The 21,541-nt window shown below is 40.6% G+C and overlaps 2 protein-coding genes across 5 annotated transcripts in view; one reads left to right on the forward strand and one right to left on the reverse strand.

The window, feature by feature from the left end:
• LOC135498621 (uncharacterized) overlaps positions 1 to 21,541 on the forward strand; it is a 109,564-nt gene that overhangs the window by 34,335 nt on the left and 53,688 nt on the right. The window lies entirely within an intron of this gene.
• LOC135498935 (uncharacterized) overlaps positions 1 to 21,541 on the reverse strand; it is a 50,478-nt gene that overhangs the window by 21,255 nt on the left and 7,682 nt on the right. Inside the window, exons 4-10 of the mRNA XM_064789461.1 lie at positions 18,608 to 18,771; positions 18,007 to 18,137; positions 16,811 to 16,968; positions 11,681 to 11,821; positions 11,305 to 11,431; positions 5,598 to 5,793; positions 3,076 to 3,290 (exon numbers count right to left, since the gene is read on the reverse strand). Of these exons, the coding sequence (XP_064645531.1) occupies positions 3,076 to 3,290; positions 5,598 to 5,793; positions 11,305 to 11,431; positions 11,681 to 11,788 (646 nt within the window). The 5' untranslated portion in view covers positions 11,789 to 11,821; positions 16,811 to 16,968; positions 18,007 to 18,137; positions 18,608 to 18,771. The remainder of the gene's footprint in view (positions 1 to 3,075; positions 3,291 to 5,597; positions 5,794 to 11,304; positions 11,432 to 11,680; positions 11,822 to 16,810; positions 16,969 to 18,006; positions 18,138 to 18,607; positions 18,772 to 21,541) is intronic.

The following is a 21,541-nucleotide window of genomic DNA, read 5'->3' on the forward strand; positions in this document are numbered from 1 at the left end:
TAGCAGACGACAGAAAAATGCCTCGCTTTGACTGAATAAGCCTCGTTTTTCGCGGAATGTTCGGTTCTAACCCCCAACCCCTGTAAATGGCGTTAATTAAGCATTATTTCAGAGGACTGCCACTTATCAGAAGAGCTTGCAGTATGTGAACCCCAAACTTAAAGTTGTACCCCAGATCATAGGCATTGCAAAGTTCGTTCCAGGCGCAGGTTTGACGTCCGCTTCACACGTGCATTTTTGGGTGTTATCCACTCAAGGGACAAAAGGGACAAATAGACTGCTTTGCGCCGTTATGACCCTGTTTTTTTCCAAAATTGAAAAGTACGTTAAATCTCATGGCAGTTAGCTTATGTGCCAGAAAAAATTTCCCTCTTGAGTATGAGGCCGGGCGCGAACTTGGCAAAGTACAAGTACAACCACTGCAGGAAGAGATAATCAGCTGGATTCCACTTCTTTTTCATTAAACTAAGGTATCACTCCTCAGTTTCATTAAATCCATCAGCCGCCAGTGCCTGGTGTGACACACAAGGCATCACCCGGCCCAGATGCATGCTGAGACCAAACTACTGCAACCAGATGGTAACCGGAAAAACCCCGACGATGGAGTCCGACGTGTCTGACAGCAGCATCTCCAGTCAATTATACCAGGAAAACGAGCCCACGCGGTAAGGAACTGATAACGATATATTCTCTAAAGATATGCTTTGTCTACATGGTCGGTGGATATAAAAACATGATTTGGGCCTAATCTATGCACTGTAGTTTTTCTACTCGAGTGTCTCGACCGATGCAATGCATGAACTGCAACGCGCAATATGCATTTGTTGTCATTTGAACAGCGCACGTGCGCTTGTTTACAATTTCATTTCACATGACCTGCTGCTGTCAGACACGTCGGACTCCATCATGTCCATTGCGCTGGGCACTACACAGATACATGTGCTATAGAGAAGCGAAAGGGATACTGCATATGACGGTAGGTTGGCAGGTCAGTCGGTCGGTCGGTCGGTCGGTCGGTCGGTCGGTCGGCGTTTTTCCGGTTACCCAACCAGATACCCCAACCTTCCAATTTGTATGGAGACAGAGTCCTAAGATAGCTTTCTTATTAGTTTCGATACCAGTAGGCGGATTCACATTTGATACCACCTAGATTTACCATCTGAAATAAGATCAATCCCAACCATCAATTCATTCAAGACCGCTTTAAAATCCTGGCTTTTCAAAAAACACTACGGTATTTAGTAGGAGGTTTTTTCTCGCGCTTTGAGCAGGGCGACCTGGAAAGGCGCGTTATAAATATTAAATTGTATTGTATTGATTCAGCAAACGGTTAAAAAATCAGGCAAATATATTCAAGTGTTTTGCAAAGTTTGCGCCCAATATACTCGGAGGGAAAGATTTCCAGGCACATATAAGCTATATAGACAATTAATGTACTTTCAAATTTCTAGAAAAAAAATCCAGGGTCAAAACGGCGCAAAGCGGTCTATTCGTCCGCTGAATGGATAACACCCAAAAATGTACGTGTAAAGTGAGATGTCAAAGCAGCACCTGGTGTGATCAACAGGGAATCTGAGACGAAACTACTGGCAACAGATACACATACACACTTGCACATTTTTATCATTCTGATCCACCGTCGTTGTGCGTATATACTCCCCCCTCCCCCACCTGATCGGCCGTCAGAAGGGCTGTTACTTTATCGGTAGTCTCCCTGCATTCCCTTCTTTTCCCACGCGTCCATATCGCGACAACACTAATATTACACTCACTCATGGTTGTCGCACGAGGCACGCATTGAAAGCCATCATAATTGAAGGACCAGGTGTTCAATGAGTAACGGTTCCAGGGATGCTGACCTGACCCAAATGCAAAATGCATGTTTATAGAAGAAGGCTAACCTGATCCTGAGGTTGTCACTATCAATTCAGAACGTCATTCAATTACTTCGTGTCTAGCAATTTGATTGGCCACCCATGGTGCTTCCGACGGATTTCCTGGCCCTTCATGTCGGCGGTGAAAGGAGGAGACTTTAGGACTGATATTAGGCATGATTTTACCTTTGATGCTCCCCAAATCCTGCTCGATAGCGCAGAATCAGGCTCTGCCAATTTCGCCCCCCCCCCCATATACTCGGAGGGAAAATGTATCTGACAGATCAGCTTACCACCATCAGATAGGCAGATTAATGTACATAATCCGTTGTTAAAGCGGCGCAAAGCGGTGTACTTGTCCGTTGAATCAGGAATCCCCGAAAACACACGTGTATTTTTGACGGGACTACGCACCGTGCCACGCTCTGTGTCACTACAGTGCCACGCTCTGTGTCACTACACGCCCCAGCCGCATCACGAAATCATTGCGCCGAACACATTTTGGTCAATAGGAGGCAAATCTCTGTTGCTGTACCTCACTAAAGATGTTCTGCATAATCAACTGACTCGATTGCTGGTAGACATAGAGCACGGCCAATTCAAAGGAACACAACGTTTTTGGATACGAACTATGGATGGACACTTTTTGCCGATTTTAAAACTGTGGAGTGGGACCTAAAGATTTATTTGCCTATATCCTGCATCCCCTGTTTTTGATATATACGTCGTATGGTTGTATTTGTAGTTTATCATGTTTATTGTGATTCGACCAACGGTGGGTTGTCGAGAGTAAGTTGTGTACTGTAAAATCGGTCATTAGCCGTCCTGAATTTCAACTCCCGGCCGAGAATAATGTGGTATATCAAGTGGTTCGAATTATTCAGGCAGCCCAGGAGTTTTATATATATTTTTTACCTTTCCGACCCTATCCCGTATATTTTGGATTTCTAAATGTGAATTCTACCACAGGCGGCCCAGGATTTTTATTTTTGATTAATGTAAATTGATTGATTGAATACAGATGTGATTTTGACTTTTTTTGTAATGGAAAGGATTAAATAAAAAATAGAACTCATGGGCCGCCTATGGAATAACGACAAAAGCTTCAGTCGCTTTGTCTATAATATGTCGTTAGGATTGTGCTTGTTACTCCTACCGTGTGAGACGACCGAATAAGTTTCAACATGAGAGTGTAACTTACGCAACTTATCTTTGAGAAGGTCCTCGGCAGATGATCGATCTTTAGGGAAAACAATGAAGGTCTTCATGAGGAAATCTTTCACATCACCAGGAACATTTTCAGCAACGGGAGGAGCCTCACCATTTCCAATCCTAAACATCACATGTGTTGCATTTCCACACTCACTCCATGGACGAGTTCCCTTGGCCATTTCCAACACAACACAGCCAACGCTCCTGTGGATAGGATACACATTTGATTTAGCATCGGGTGAATTATAACACCATACATAACATGCACGAGGCGATCATGTTGCTGCCGTCTGGCTATGGCAGTGTTGTTACATTGACACTTGTCTATGAGGAAGATCAGTGGCGTAGTGGTTAGAGCACCGGGCTCATAATCAGGAGATCGTGGGTCAACCTCGTTTACCCGGGGGTCATTTCGTGCTCCTATAGTCACTTGCACTGCACCTGGTGTCATGTTGAGTTAAAACATATTTGATTGGTCAAAGAATAACGTTTGACATGTAAATAAGATGTAAATAATGATTTGACACTTAGCATATTCATGGCATATTGAATCGTTGAAAAGGGTGACTTATCAGTCTACATAACCATTTACCCTAATGCGATCACAAATCAATTGAAGGCATAATAGAACTTCATGGGCACGGATAATATGAGCTAATGCTGATATAAAAAATTGATTTCCTCTACAAGAAAATTGCGTCATTTAGTCGGGCCATGCGGGAACTCCAAGCAAAAAGAACCGAAGAAGCACGTGTTACAAACGCCAATCGGGCGAGCACTCGTTTTAGACGACGGTATATGCGATTTGTAGAAAGTAATTTTTAATGATTTGTCAGTCTACTAAAGGTCTATCTTTTGCAGTACCGTAGAGCCTTCAAGGGACCCTCCCTTTAATCTCGGTGATGACCCGGGTGCAGCAGCGAGGCTTCTCTACTTGAGTCAATTGCTATGTGGTAAGCGTGCTGCCATTTAATCACACCCTTTTGTTTACCTTACGTCATCAAGAGGCAGAATGTATTGAAAACCACTGGTTATACCTGGATGATTCATATTATTGGAGCCAAAATGTTGAGCAAAACAGAGGCAGAGCCGAGATTTTGGCCAACATTTCAGCTCCGCCCTCGCAATATTTGGGGAGACAATCAACACCGACAGTGAGGTATCAATTTCTATTCTAAAATATATAAAATTCAACAAAGGTTTTAGATAACAGTGGTTTTAGATGGTTTTTGAGAGCTTCCACATTTGCACCAACCTAAGCGGTGCCGCTGAATTCAAAACGAGACTTCGTTTGCGCACAGTGCATTTACACTGAGCGGTTCTCAATTCGCTCTGAATCCGGGTATTTTAGAATTCGCTACTATACTTCCCAGACAATATTTCGACGTCCCCTAGTTTCTTTTCCATCCAACCATACCAACAGTTAATTGATGAAGACACTTGACCGAAAATCTATCATTTCAGTAACTCGTCACTGACACCCTGCAGAATGTTATAGATTACATCATCTAATATGATATTTGCATTTGAAATATCATTCGGTAGAATATTACTAAATTGGACTCGGTCAGTTTTGAAAGAGGTAGATGACCCTCATGCATGCGTTCACTTTCACTAGATCTCCGTGCACCAATGTGGGTAGACCTAAGTTCAGATTCTGGAGCTGATATATCATAGACTGGAGGCTTAATCGACAACTAGTGTTACAGTGCGGCATACACAGTGTAAATCATCAATGAAAACAATTCATATTTCGAACATTTGTGAGAAGTCTACAAATCTACGAATTTTCGACAATAAAGACGTGAATTCGGTTCATTCGTAAAGAATGGTCTCGCGTAGTATGTCCACTGATATTCGCTCTCCAATATAGACCGGAAAATATGAAATCAAAATGTTCCTATAGAACGAGGAATTTACATAAACTTGTGCGATATTGCAATCCCAGCGTACACTAGATTTTATTCAGAAGGTGATAGAACATTGCTACGCAGGGGATGAATCGTGTACGTTGTCCAAAGTGGCACTGGTGTCTGTTATAGTGCACATACGGTCGAAGTGACAAAAAACACACAAACAAATACTAGTAGTTCGCATCGTGTCAACACCGTACTCGCGTTAGAAAAAATTGCCATCGTTAATTTCTATTTGCTAACGGTTTGGTATAGGTTCAACACCAGAATAATGGCCTCTCATTTGATAAACATTATATCATATCATTATTATACTCGAATTTAAAACGACCATCTTTTACTGCCATTTCTTGTTTGAAGAAGAAATACTAGGAAAACAATGCAAAAAATTACTTTTGCTAATATTCATTTTCGCACAATTATAGTGATGCCCAGTCACCAACAAGGATTACGTTAAAGGTAAAACAATGGCCAGTGACATGTTCCCATCAAGTATAATGTACCCATGCGAAGTGCATACACAGAGAACAGTGGGGATGCAATAAAATTGCAACTAATTAGGAAAAACAAATAAACGCAGTGCATTATTTTGTCTCACCAGATATCTGTCTTTAAACCATATCCCTTTTTCTCGTCGTCCTCGCCCTTTACTACCTCCGGTGACATGTACTGAACTGTTCCTCTAACAGCTGTTGTTGCACCATGGGTCAGAAGACTGGCTTCGAGCTTCCTCGAGATTCCGAAGTCAGCCAGTTTGATAATGGGGTCGTCGAGGCTCAAAAGGACGTTGTCAGCTAAGTAAAATGATAATTGTTATTGCGTTGCTGCAAACAGGTGTAAATGTAAGTGCAGAAATAATTTAGGATAGAAGACAATAAACCCAACTTGTCAATGTTGTAAGACTGGCTATTACCCATCATGACTGTGATTAGAATGAGATCACAGAAATATAAAATCAGCATTTTTGACGATAACACAAAAATATCGGGTTATTCAGAAAAAAAAGATAACTGCCTGTCATCTAAAGTTGTATATGTAAGAGATGGAAGCGCTAAAAGTATCTAAGATTCCTGATATAGGATTAATTGATAAACATCTAGCACGGTGACTATTGTACGTTTTACACAGCCCTAAATCAAGTAGGACGTGCCGAAAATGTCTGTATCAAAAAAACCTCGTCATCAGCCGGCATGCAATTTCAATCACTTGATCGTTTATAAAACCGCGCAACCCCATATATTATTGCTAACTTCAGATTGGTTTAAGGAATTGATACTGAACTTGAGGCATTGATTGTCTCACCAAAACCAACGCGGCTTCGTTGGTGCATAGTGCATTTACACTGTAAAGTACGGTTCATTCTAAACCCAGGTGTTTTGGAATATCGTTCCGATTACGCATAAATCAAGTACACCTATAGGACGTGCCGAAAATATCAAAAACGTCGTCATGAGCCGGCGTGCGATTTCAATCACTTGTTCACTGCACAGTTTTGACTAATGAGACGTTATAGGGGACATACTACGCACGAACCTCATATTATTGCTAACTTCGGAGTGCTTTAAGGAATTGATACCGAACTGGAGGCATTGGGTGTCTCACCAAAACCGCAAGGGTAGAGCTAAACTGTAGACCAAGACCGACGAGGCTTCGTTGGCACCTAGTGCATTTACACTATAAAGTATGGTTCATTCTAAATCCAGGTGTTTTAGAATATCGTTCTAATGACGCATCAATTATCCTCATCGTTCCCAAATATCCATAAGTAACGTTGTTTAGTACTTAAAGTGGTTACGGTCAAAGTATACTGTACGAACGCATGGCCATCATTCTATGCTGGTTTACTATCACAATTATCAACAAGAGGCCCAAGGGCCTGGCGCTCAGCTGAAATGGCTAGGTGAAGGCAAGGGCCAAGTGTGTATCGGTACCGTTATTATGAGGCAACGTGAAGCTATAACGTCTAGCACGCAGAAGTGCTGATGCGAAAGACCTTCTTGCTATATCAGTGCATGCTGAAGTACTGAGTTGACGTCACCCTGGTATTATGACGTAAAGTCATTTCTATTGCCGTTGCAGTAGTGGGGTGTGTGATGACGTCAAGGAGTTGTGTGGTGACGTCAAAGAGTGGAGTCCTTGTCTTCATGCAGCGTAGGTGGAACTAATAACATGCACATGGACACAAGGTACATAATTATTACAGTGTATTTTGTGAGGTGGGGCCTGGTGCTTTACAATGGTCAAATGAACCGACTGTTGTCTGGACATTGATGAAGTGAATGCAGCCAAATGTTTGGGACGGTCTTTTTTGTATGTGAAGAAAAGAAGATAAAGAGTTGGTTAACAAAATGAACTTTATTGGTGCGGCAGATATTTGATGCCTTTCGGCAGATATTTGAAGCGCCATGCGGCAGATATATGTTGCCTTGCGGCAGATATTTGATAACGCTCTCCAGGAATGGAAAGCAGTAAAACGAGTAAGCACACCTTACTCTGAATGTGGGAACAGCAAGTGCTTTCCTGGACTTGAAATGTGCCAACGACTCCTCTTGCAATAACCAACAACAGTTAATCTGTAAAAAAAGAGAAGAGAAATTGACACTGACTGAATAAAAAAGGGTGACATAGACGGGGAAATGTACACCACCGGATACAGTCTGTGCTTGATCAGGCATCGGTCAGATGATATCCTGAACAAAGCATCTATGGAAGCAAATCCAGAAAGAGACTTAACCTTCAAAGGGCACACTTATCACTCAGTGAAAAGTCAGTCCTGGGGGTTGTTTTCCAATTCAAAATAAAAGTGTAACCTCTTTAAATTAGTCTCACAGACTGAACCATAACACTCAACAGCTAACCGTGCCCACATGATGACTGATGTGAGCCAAGTTGGGCTTAAAGATGAGCGAGTGGTGTACTACATTTTGAAAATTGTCTATCGTCTACGACATGTGACAGAACAGGATCTAGTGGACTTAATGATGAGGTACTATCAAATAAGGTGTCCATCAAATGAATCATGAGGGCCTGTTGAGTTATACTCTAAGCCTGTCCTATAGGGCTAGGCTATCGTTTTTGTCTTTTTTACAGCCTACAGTACAGCCATGCATGCACAGCGCAGTGTACAGACAGTACAGGATTGCCAACCAAAAACATGAGCATTGCTGCGTAACGAAACTGCAGTGGAATTCATACTACGATGTCATAATGACAATGTGACTTTCAAAATAATTGTAAACAAACGTAAATGGCGAGATTTGTTGCAAAATTGCCAACCGCAACAACTCAGGGACCGTCCCAAAATGGCCGACGGCGAATTCTCCGGTCGCTAGCGCAGTCCATAAACAAGCATCATTTTACCAACTTTGGGTGCAAGCTTGGTCATAAAAGTTACAGAACTGTTAGAAATACATCTAAACAACATATATATACAGTTAAAAGTGCATAAAAATCCCGTTTCAACCTCCGGGCGCTACCTTGTTTTCTCCGCCACGCGCCGGGCCCTACCGGTCGTTATTTAGTGCGACCGCCACCAGAGTGTTTATCAGTAATCACGATCTTTCGCCGTTTTAAATGCGCGTTTTAGGCAGATTAATCAATTATTACATGCATGCATTATATATCACCGAAATGATAATTGCGTTGGCTATTTGAAACTAAGTTCAGATATCATTTTCGATCTTTGAATTGAATTTAGGCGAGTGATTTTTGACACCCTGTCGACATATCAGGACTTCACGAGATCGCTTGCATCATCGGCACGTTTGAAAACCGAATTTCACAAATTCCACAAATATTTATCACATACCATTATCACCACAAATGTAACTCTCTAGACTATTTGAAACCAAGTTCAGATACTTATTTTCACAAAAATTCGAAGCTATGCAAGCGATTTTTCAGTGGTAGAGATCGACGGAAACAAATTTCTCGCTCTAAAATGACATGAGACGAGCACCAACTTTCGCTAATTTGTGCACAAAATTTCCGCAATATTATAAAAAACTATTGATAAATCTGAATTATATGGACTCTTTTCAGTACCTAAACAAATTTCAGGTGCATGGTCATGTTGATTAAAAGAGTATCAACCGATTGAACATGAGAAAGTTCACTCATCTTCATTGAAGCAGCGACTACCGCCATTTTTAAATGGTGGCATCTCTTCTATCGATCGGCCAATCAGCGGCACTGCTTGCAAAAAAGTTTAGCCACCGCCAAATTTGAAATCGCCAAAATTCAGGCAATGTGCCTGCAGCGCCAACTGTCTGTTAAAACTATATTAATTCCATTAAAAGTAAAAAATGAAAAAATATTTAAAAATATTCAGCCACATTTGAAAACAATATTTGCTCTGTGGACCGAGGTAAAAAGGGAAAGAAATCTAAACGCGAAATGACCTCATTCTCTTAATACAGGTCGGATCGCGCTGATTTTTCGTTTTTTGAGTTCACCTTGGGCAACTCCTAATTTAGCACCGTCAACGAAGTGGCTAGGTCTTCCGGGTCAGAAATGTCCAATTTTGTCCACAGATGGGTCCCTAGATGGATGGATTGCAGGACGGACACCATTTGAACAGCTATACTACTAGCTCCGCTGACTTTGTCAGCTGAGCTAAAAATACATACAATAAAATAACAATAGAAAAATGTACTGTTTTCTGTTGTTGTAGTGAATTTTTTACGAGTAATACAATGCCCTTCCTGCCCCAAAGTAGGACAAAGCAATTAAATGCATCAGCAAATTTTACGCTGGTTTCTGATTGGAACCCTGTTGAAGGCCCTTGCTTGTCGACATTTTCATTTGGCTGAACCCATGGCAAGCTGATCTGCGCGAGACTTTTAGACAGGAAATGGGGGAGGGGATGGAGAAGGTTCATTTTATCATGCGGTGAAGAGGTTAAAAAGTAGGCTAACGCGCTAAGGTGCACAATCCTCTTTAAAGTATTTACTTGTGACTCATCTGTAAAACGTCGCTTAGCTATATTGATGAATTTATATCATGGCGTGACGTCTCATCATGTATCTGATCACGTTACTAGCTAAATCTGCGATAAAACGGTGATTGCGACGAGGTCGGGCCTCTGCAAAAGAGTTTTCCTTGAAATAATGTTACATTTCATTATATTTATGCGTTGTTTTCTATTTATATCGTATTTATTTAGCTCATCAAGTTGATAAAGAATATCAGTAGCTGATTTTAACGTTTAACTAGTCTTTTTGAAAAAAAGTGTTTCGAATCAAGCTTAACTCTTTCAGCCCGCGGACTGTATACGGTAGGGCATGCTTGATCTAAAAGCCGTGGACCGTATATACACGTTCGCAGTTTAAAACTCCCGCTGTAATTTTTGCGTCACCAGCAGGCTAGCTAGCGGGGCTTCGGGAAAGAACTGCCAGATCGCTTTTGCTCCGATTCCAATCATTTGTAGTTTCGTCAGTTGATCGTAAATGGCACTCTGAGCTGTGATCTATCGTCTGCGCTGAGAACTCCGATTTTGCAAAAATGGGGTAAAATCAAATCAAATCAAATCACATCACTGCTGTAGGTAAAGTTACATTTTATTCGTGTATCTATATTGGCCCTTACAGACAGTTCTGGTGTATCAGTAATGCATCTTAGTGGATTTTGGAACTTTCACCAAATTTTGTTTGTGTACATATGTTCTTGCCTATTCTTCGGAAAATTTTGAAGGACAAAAAGGCTGATATTTCTTGTGGGTTACTAAAATTTCTGTGTGATTGACTTTATGGATATGTTTATGTTCATAAAAAGAAGAATGAAGGAGCTACACAGGGACATCAAGTTTGCTGATATGGGCTGAATGCTTTTTTTCTTTCTTAAAACCGTCTTTTTCAGTAAAAACGCTACGGTTTTCAGATTAACCCGTGTAAAAAGGGATACGACTGCGAGTTAAAAGAAATAGTTTAGGCGCTAATGACGTCACCAATGGCGGATTTGTACTGAAGTTAAAGTCGATTCTTGTAGAGAAGCGACTCAAAGTTGCGAGTAGACATCGGCACAAACAGATTGAATAAATCATTTTCATTAACTTTTCATTTAATTTTTTTCAATGCTCGATGCCTTTTTCTGGCGAATATAGTGGTAGTAGCTGCAATCCATGAATTTGATTATGTTCGAATCATTTATAAGATTAACTGCAGGGGTACGCATTTAAAGATTAGCACTTGTAAAACCTTTGAACTCCATATGTCATGTTCACGGATTAAGACATTTAAAGAGATGTTAACGATATTGACCGATCTGATTTTTATATTATCAACCTGATCATGTTTTGGCCTACTTACGTTTGATATCCCGATGGGCTATGTGCTTCTCATGGAGGAACTTAATGCCACAGAGTATCTGATGCGTGTAGTTCCTTAGGTTATCTTCAGGAAGAGGTGTTTTTTTAATCTTCCCTGCCAAAGATCCCTATCAAACAATCAATCAATCGTTAAGTATATGGTAGTTGCTAAATTCATCCGCAACGTGTTTTGATATTTTGAAGATCATTATTTAGTAAAACACATCACACCAGGCTGACTATTGCCTTCAAATTAATGAGCTACCCAGACTCGTATGTCGCGGGTTCAGGAATGTGGCACTGTTCAAAATGGACAAGAGACTGACTATATATTGGGCATGCAAATAATTCCATTGTTTGTAGTAATTGGATCTTACCCCGGTCATATATTCCATTCCAATGTAAAACTTGCCGGAATCCACATCAATATGCTCAAAGAAATACCGAACGATATTCGGATGGTCGAATCGACTGAGCTCGCGCATTATTCTCACCTCAACCTCAAAGGCTTTATCTTCCTGCAAAATGAAATTTGTTTATAACAATTATTAACTAACGATTTCTGTCACAGAAACATGCGACCATGACCACATGTGGCAAAATTAACTTTCGTGAGCTCTCGGTTGCCATCATAGGTCAACCTCTCCATCCGGGAACTACTTGATTAGCAATTAAAATTTGTTGCACCGTAGACCCTAGTAATACCCTTACAGACGCAGGTGGCAGAGCGTCGGTCTTATGATCAAGAGGTTGTGGGTTTGATTCCCGGCTGAGTCGCCACATAGAAACTTCCTACTGGTCAAGTTCGATTGAGCATTATATAGTGGCTTCTTTTTGAAACACATAAGATTGCAAATGTAAACAATTTCATAATAGACATACAGTTCGCTAAATCCTTTTCCAATTTTAAATTATCAACTCTATAAATACGACAGTGGTGTGTAGTCAGCACTCCAGTAAAATTTTCAACTCACGACATATCGCGCGATGTTGTTCAAACGTGGTCAATGTGACATCGTGATGCAAAGGCTTTGTTCAATTCTGATATGAACGATGGCGCAAGGCTCGCCTGTGTTTCTGCCATTATCGTTTACATGAGTAAAAGCTCCAGCCTCTCCCAAAGACATTGTGCCTCCGCCAATTCCTGACGCAGGGTTGGATTGTAGCTACTTTTGACCGGAGCGATGGTCGACCACCCAAATATCGCGAGATCTCGCAGGGAGGCGCGTGGTTTTACCAGGCTGAGAAAGCTCATTTCGTCGCGGGAACTTTGTTGATTTTGTAAAATTATGTAAATATCTAATTTAATATACATATATTTCTGCTTTTCTGGTTTATAAACTAAATATGAAAAATTCAAATCTATTGTTGAAACATTGGGATCGAACCGAAAACCAGGGCCAATGTAGTGAAAACTAAGGTCAGTTGTTGTCGCAATCAAAATACATTTAGCTCCCTCTGTTGGACTACGATGGTCCCTATTGTATGGTACATGGATCGACTACGGGACACCTAACAGGAAAAAAATTCAACGGAGTGCAAAACGTGCTTAACACAACAGATGATTATTTGTTTGATGCATTTGCATAAGAAATTGGGACAGTGTTTCTCCCATACCTAGATATCTCTGTCAGGTGTGGGGAAATAAAGTCTTTAGTGGAGCGATAAGTTCCTACGGGGTTGCAGGACAGTATGGGGCAATACGGAGCAGGCTATAATATTATAACTGTTATTTTAACGGTAATGCGAGCTGCTAAATAATTCGTTATGAGACATGTAGATGCCTCTAAGCGTGTTTTTATTTGTTTATGACTGACACTGCAAAGCCGCAATTAATCATAAAAAATTGATATTTTAATCTATCATGATCTCCAACCCCCCCCCAAAAAAAAATTTAAAGCCCTCAATTTTTTAGCTCACCTCTTAGCAGAGGTGAGCTTATCCCATACCGTGGCGTCCGTCGTCCGTCGTCGTCGTCGTCGTCGTCGTCGTCGTCGTCGTCGTCGTCCGTCGTCCGTTAGCAGGGCACGTTTCGTAACTGTTAGAGCTATTGAGTTGAAACTTGGTACACATGTACCCTTATGTAATGACACCTGGGAGACCAAGTTTCGGTCCGATTCGTTTCATGGTTTGGCCACCAGGGGGCCAAACGTTAAAAGTGAAAATATGCAATATCTCCCTTAATAGTAGTCGGGAAATTTTGAAAAAAATATGGTAGGTACTTCTAGCAAAGGTGCATCATATATCCTCCGGGTTTTTGATTTGACCTCCTTTTCAAGGTCACAGAGGTCAAATGGTGTAAATTGGCCGTTAGGATGTAACGATGGCACGTTTCTAAACTGCAATGACTATTGATACCAAATTTGGTACACATTTACCCCTTAGTCAGGTGATCTCAGGGACCGAAGTTTGGTCCAATATGATTCACCACTTGACCACCAGGGGGCAAAATCCAAAAACCTTAAAAATGTGATTATTCCTTAACTTCTTGCCCGATTGCCACTAATTTGATATCATGGGTACATCTAACCACCATACAGTATATGTCACCCAGGTTTTTAATTTGACCTTCTTGTCAAGGTCACAGAGGTCAAATGGCGTAAATTCGCCGTCAGGCCGTAACTATGGCACGTTTCTTAACTGCAATGACTATTGATCACAAATTAAGTACACATGTACCCCTTGGTCAGATGATCTCAGGTACCGAAGTTTGGTGCGATCTGATTTGCCGTTTGGCCTCCAGGGAGGGGGCCAAATCCTAAATTCTTCAAAATGCCATTATTCCTAGTAATGACTTGCCCGATTGGCACCAATTTTATATCATAGGTACATCTAATTCTAACAACCATTCAATGTGTCACCCGGGTCTTCTTTGATTTGACCTACTTTTCAAGGTCACAGAGGTCGAATGTACTGTAAATTGGCCATTTTGGGGAAATTGTAATTGCTTGGACCTACATCAAACCTAACACTGCATGACACAATACCATGCTCTTTATCCATCTTTCCTCCACATGAGGTGAGCACAATGGCCCTGGCCATTTCATTAATGAAATTAATTGAAAGTCACCCAACGGTTAAAACAACAACTTGTAGAAGGTAGGTTCCTTGCACAGTCTACCCTTTACAGGACCTACTAAGGTTGTCCCCGAGGATACCCCAAAGATTCCATCCAAGGACTTTTCCCATACTTCTGGTTGTCAGCTTAACCCCTAAGAGGTTTTATTTTACCCTTTCTTGTATAATTAATCGGAAAAATAAATAAGTGTCATGAAAGTTGGTTCCGCTGATAGTTCTGTGTATTTATCATTTTCAGATTGAGATTTGCTTTTTTCCTCTATAAGGATACAATATTGAGATATCATCATTATTGACTAAAAAATATTGCAGGGTGAAAATATAACTGATACCGATCTATCACCACTTCTTTTCAAATCTCGAAAATAGTGAGAAATCTTCGTCACGTGCCACCATAGTCGAATGAAGCTGACTACATGGCCCCAGTAAACAATCTAGGGTTTAAAAACCATCATCAGCCTACCTTACCAAATCGAAGTAACAGTTACAGTTTTAGCAGGTTATCTATCAATCTGTCATAATAGCATTTTGCTACAAACGCTCGGTCTCAGCAAGTTAAAAATTCGGACACCATCGATTTTCCTATCATGCTAAAATCGCCTCGAAAATGTTTGCATGTTTAATGTTTGTAACTACTAGTAATAGATGAAACAAGGCCAGCCTGTTAGCAGAAAAAAAAATCATGATTGAGCTGTATTATGTCGTCACCCTGGAGAATCAGCTCACCATATTGCCGAGAATCTTATCTTGATATTAAGTTCTGGTTCTGGTTGGTTAATTCGCAGTCCCCCAGAGGGGAGTTTAACCCAAATAATGGGTATTCAAGCTCTGCGAGAATGGCAAGATCACATATGAAGAGAAAACAGCCAACAAGTTCGCTCCTGGTAGAATGGACAGTAAGACATCATATGCAATTTATTTTGAAGTAAATAATTCGGCGAGATACTCGGTGATGCACGCATATAATCAAAGCACATTTTTCAATCTGTTCGCCATATCCACAGGACCAACTGGTGGAGCATTTTTCGCTTCATGTGATGCAAATCATACTTGGAGAGCGTGATTACCAGATGGACACAATTATATTTCGTTGAAAAACTCCAACAACACAGTTTTTCAAACTTTACTGAGTAACCTTTTCCTCTCCCAGGACAGGCCAGCTCAGCTAGCTGGAAAGCTTGCCTGATTCTCGGCCATCTGGCAAGTCTGGGGAATTGATTCTCCAGGATGAACCTGGAAGTTGCAAAAGAAGGGGAGTCACATAATTGCCTCGGTGCGCCGTTTTCGACCCATGTATGCAGTGACGGATTGATATGTTTCTGAGATGCATGACCCTGACTGGCACCATGCCTAGTCTCTCTTAAAGCACAGTCAACAGACACCCTATACCCCCTCACACTTAGCAACCACAAACGCCCACCCCTTCCTCCTACCTTAATATTCTGGATCATGATCAGATAATAAAAAAGCTTAGATTGTCTGTTTTTGGACATTTTATCACAAGAACATAGCACTTACACGTGAATGTGTAAAGTTATCGACTGGTTTCGTTTCAGACTGTTTTCTCTCACTTTTGGGGAAAGGCTAAACACCATATTGATATTCTTTTTTAGGAATGACCAGTTTAGAGGTGACACCGGCATTAATGAAATCTGCAAAACGACATTGTATTTTTGTTATGTCAGTCTAAAATAAGCCTTGATGAAACAATCACAAGATCTTTCAGATCTTGAATCTCCTCGGTTTGTTCCATTGTACATGTTGAATTGGATGCAGCCAGTACTTCCTTGGCCCTTTCGGCTGAACATGGCCAACATTTCTCATCGTCTTCTTTTTTCCTCAGTTTCGATCTTGCCCATGGCTGGCTGTTCTCTCGACTCGGCTTGTTAGAACTAACATTGTCAGTGTATTTTTATTTCAGTTACAATTCTGCCAAAGTAACAGGGATGCAAGGTGAACTCGTGGTCATGGTCGTTGGTCCATGGATCACATTGATCAGTGAAAAGCTACCCTTAATAAAATGTCTAAGCCAAAACGCGAGCCTTTTCTGAATCGTATTTAGTTTTAAGCCACCTAGCTTTTCTATTGGGAGAAACAATGGCCGTGATGGCAGATGAGTTATGTGTGCAAACCTCCAAAGTTCAACTAAAAAGGTCTTGCTTGCCTCACCAAAACTGTTTTGTAAATTCGTTATCAAAAACATTGCAACGATTCAGTCGCGCATTAAAGAAGCGGCTTCCAGGATGTTCATTAAAAGTGGAAGAAAGTTACATGCGACTTTACTCAAAGTAGGTCAATACAAAGTGAAATGAAGAGGTCAATTCTAAATACGAATGTATGTTTCTCTTTTTAACGACAGAATACACTTGCACTCACACTTAATCCTAATCGCACTATGACTCAAAGTGATTATCTGACGTTGAACTAACCTTGGTTGTTGCATTTGGTTGGAAATTTATTTCCTTGACCGCGATCTGTTCATTGGTAATGTTATGTTGGTACAAGTGAACTGCGCCGAAACTTCCTCCACCGAGGAAACCGTCATTTCTCTTCTGATAATCCAAAAAGCTTCGCTCCTCCTTTGTCTCTGTAATAAATAATCATAAAAGTAATGTGAAGTAAAAAAAAATCAAAATAGCAGCATATTTTAAAATTTCGCCATATTATACGTCAAATATTAACGAACGGAATTCATCACTCAATTGGTCAATCAAAACAAAATTTCCAAATAAAAAAATGCAAATCATTTAAAATTATTCTCATGTGTATCAAGTGAAGTCTATGTGACACGGAAATGGGCCTCCATGGTAATGCCATCAACGGGTTTCAAAATCGATGCGTGCTTGACTGAATATGTCATGTAAGCAATCTACTCTTCAACGACAGAGGCGCGACATTTTTTTTTTCCCAAACGACACATCCTTTGTCCAAGCATAATTTCCATTTGGACTAATAATAATTTCTACCAAAAAGTTAACAAAGAATGTAGAGAGACTTCATGAAAAAAGTGCGTAAGGCGAGATTCGATCCAGTGATCTTCGGGATGCTCAACAAACTGCTCTACCCATGTAGCCACTGCGGCGGCTACCAACCATCGAAAATTTGTCCATACTATAGCAGTACACAGATCCTAATTCTAAGTCAATTTACGAAACGATTATACACGCGGCACCCTCTTTATAGTAGAAGTGCTAGAGGAACTACGAATATAGTGATAACAATTGCAATGGATATGTCGTTTGGAAAAAAAAGTGCGACCGGGGCACAGCGCTGGGTATTGCCTGCAATACATATACAGTAGAACCTCTCTATTAAAGAGGTTAAACCTCTCTACCAAATTGAATGGAAACACCCAATATGGGACCAAAAGTAGCGTCCTTAATAGAGACGTGGCCACTACGGGAGGTTCTACTGCAGTTAACACATCAAACCAGCCGACGTTTTAGCCCCGCTACAGTGCCCTTCAAAAAATTTGTAAAAACAAGTTCGAAAAAACGATAAAACTAAACTTCTTCACTATTGCTGTTTGTGTTGATGAGATCGACACTCCTTAATTATAAACAAGTGAATGAAAACAAACCTACTGCCCGTAGGAGGAGTTTGTCTGTTTTTGGGATTCACATACCGTATGGGTCCAAAATGGCATCTTCTGTTTTGTTTATTTCATCTATCAGGTGGCTCACATCAAGTATATCACTAAAATATATCAGCCACAAACTTAGGCATTCGTTATTGGCAATCTCTATTTTACCACTTCTGAAAAGGAAATAAAAGTACTTGTAATGTGAAAACAGATGCAGGTATTGTCAGATGTCACCGCTATTAAAACCATGCATGAGCAGGTCACCTTATCATTTGCTCTTGGACACAACAATGATAGGTTCACATAGTGCACACTGCCACGAATTAAGGAACTATGCCGGAGTAGAGGGTACCTGGATGAGTCATCACTCCAACTTTGGATTTTAAAACATTCCAAGGTATTTGTAATTTATATTTTGCGCGATAATCGCCAGGATTAATTGATGCGCTTTTTGACAACATGCAAGATCAAATTGGGGGAAATGTTGACCTCACCTCTCCAGTGTAAAAATGACTATAACATGATGACTATTGAAATGATGACTTTGACTGCATGTCCCTGGTTCAACTTTCGTCTAAGCATACGATGTCCAAGAAAACTTAAATAGCTATTTTCTTACATTTATCTCGTTCTTTTAACCTACCTCTTTAAGATATTCCAAAGGTCAGTGATCGTACTGGTAGTTTTTCTCTTCAGCCCAAACAGGTTAGTGAACGCCTTATCAAATTTTAGCTGTTGATATTGGTCGTCATCAATGTAAGCACTAAGGTAGGTACAAAGGGCTTCGTCCTTCTTTATCTCTTCATCCTATACATAAAGTAGAGAGGCGAAACTAATAAAAAGGCCTGGATATAAGGTTTATTAAAATAATTCATGCAAGAGACGAGCATCCAGCACAGAAAGGGAGGGAATGGGCCCCCACACCTGGCGAGGGTGGATCGGATGCCAAGTGGATTCCATTTGATTGCCTTTGCTCCCTTTTACGTTTATGTAAGACTAAGTATGTACATGATATAAGTGGTGCCGGTTGAATAAGTTCCTGTTATACGGAAAAAGTTGTTGTCGTGGCGAAATTGAGGCTCAAGGTTGGAAGCGAAAACGAGGCTCAAGGATGGCGGTCATACAATTTTAGAGCTCCGGGTTTGTGTCCTTTTTATTTCATCGGAAATATTAAAAGACAAGTCAAAAGTCGGGAATACTCGTACTTGTCATTACTTTCCTCTTGATAAGTTTCGTACGAGTGCGGCAATATTTATAGGCTGAAGTTATGCAAAAACACATTTAAGTTTTGAGCAAATAATATAATCTTTCACATTTCAAATATCAAAGTCAGGTGGCACCTGACTGGTCCTTCTCCCGGGTCCTTCTGACTCACAGTTTTTGTCCACGGTCATTAAGTTGAGTCAAAACACCATAGGCATTATACAGTTACTAGTAATTATCATAGCAAAATATTTGGGTCCCCCTTCCCGGAAAGGTTACGGTAAGGGTTATAGCTGGGGGTAGGATTGGGGGTAGGGTTAGCACTATATGTGCGTACTATTAAAAGTATATGTGTATTTTATTTAGAGAAAAAAATCGATTGAAGGGGGCTAGCCCAGTGATGCGTAGAGCGTTTGCCTACCACGCCGTAATCACCCGCTCGAATCCCACCCTGGGCGACGATTTTTTTTTTCAAGCTATTCTCTCTACTTTGTAATTTATTTGCTAGAAAATACAAGTCGGAGATTTGTGACGTCATCGTAGCTGCCATCCTGTAGGAAAAAAAACTCGCCAGCCGCTCACGGCCAGTTGAGCAGTGTTGCTCAGCGTCATTGAGCTACGTACCTTGCCTCACGATCAATGGTGAGCATGCCCCAGCTAGATCCATGCTAGATGATGCTTGCATATACATCATGCATAATTATCAAAAACCGGTAAATCAGAACCGTCTCAAATGCACACAAACCGAACAAAAAGCTAAACCTAATAAATAGCAAAACAAACACAACAAAATCTAAGAATCACCCCGCTAGAGAATCAACTCCATGATTGCCAAGAATCTGGCGGGCCTTCCCGCTTGTCAAGCTTGCATGTCCGATGAAAGGATAACGTTATTTAATAAGGCTGGAAAATATATTGTGTTGTTGGAGTCCTCCAATGAAATATTGTTGTTTTCATCAGGTAATAAGATTTATCTTCAAGGATGATTTGCATCACACATAAAGGAAAAAGTACCGCCCGTTTGTCCTTGGATATAGCAGACAAATTTTAAAAAACAAGCATGGTTTGATTTTTCGCGTGCATCACAGAGTACCCGCTGTGTGGCTGGACATACTCGGATAATTGAATCGATAATCGTTGCGTTTTTCGCACTTTCGAGACGAATGGATTCATTAACAAACGAATTTTCCTTACCAGCTTTTTACATGCATGCACCGTGACTCGCTAAAGTGCCCAACGTCCGACAGAGGGCACCGCGGAGACTGAGCGTTTTTCCAGGCAGGATGGCACAACACGCGACGTAATGTCCTTCAAAATTTAATGCGTATGATTGTCATGCTCGCGATGCTACCAGACGGACACAGTTAATTAAAAAAAATTGACCGAATTTTTTTTTTGTGAGGCAGCCATGATCCCAGCCCAAACAGCACTTTCGAGAGCAGGCTGCCGGGTAATTGAGACAAGACGACCATTGATGTTTTAAGCCTTTTAGCAGTTAAATTGTCAATGTTTGACTGCGACGCATCAAATACTGCGTGGGGTTGTGAATCTGAAATTTTGATATGATATTCCAGACAGTCGGGCAAGTAAATGGTGAAAAGCCACGAAATTTTTTTGATAATCGACATGGACAGACGTTGATATTTCCACTCTATTCAGCCAACTGGCAGAAAAATCTCAAAACAAGTTAGCGAAGTTAGCAAAATTCAAAATTAACTTTTTTTCATCAAATAATTTCTTTATATCTGTAGACTTGCCACAGCAAATATAATTTCAATACCTCTCTAAATAAGCACTTGAGAATTAAAAATATACTCGCGTCTAATTGATAGGTCTGGAACCTCCAACCTATGAATATTCAATGGTGGTCTTAAATGGAGACAAGACCACCATTGATTTTTAAAGCCTATTAGCAGTTAAATTGTCAATGTTTGACCGCGACGCATCAAATACTGCGTGGGGTTGTGAATCTGAAATTTTGATATGATATTCCAGACAGTCGGCAGGTAAATAGTGAAAAGCCACGAAAATTTTTTGATAATCGACAAATTGGACAAACGTTGATATTTCCACTCTATTCAGCCAACTGGCAGAAAAATCTCAAAACAGGCCCCCTATTGCCAAGTTAGCAAAATTCAAAATTAATTAACTTTTTTTTATCAAATAATTTCTTTATATCTGCAGACTTGCCACACAAAGTATCTTTTCAATACCTTTCCAAATATGCACTTGACAGTTAAAAACTTACTCGCGTCTAATTGATAGGTCTGCCTCCCCCAAACCTATGAATATTCAATGGTGGTCTTGTCTCAATTTGGAATTTTCGGCAATCTTGGAAATTGCTTCCCTGAGAGCAGAGTAGCATTCCTGAAAA

This window comes from Lineus longissimus, chromosome 14 (genome assembly GCF_910592395.1).
Source record: "Lineus longissimus chromosome 14, tnLinLong1.2, whole genome shotgun sequence".
Classification (NCBI taxonomy): domain Eukaryota; kingdom Metazoa; phylum Nemertea; class Pilidiophora; order Heteronemertea; family Lineidae; genus Lineus; species Lineus longissimus.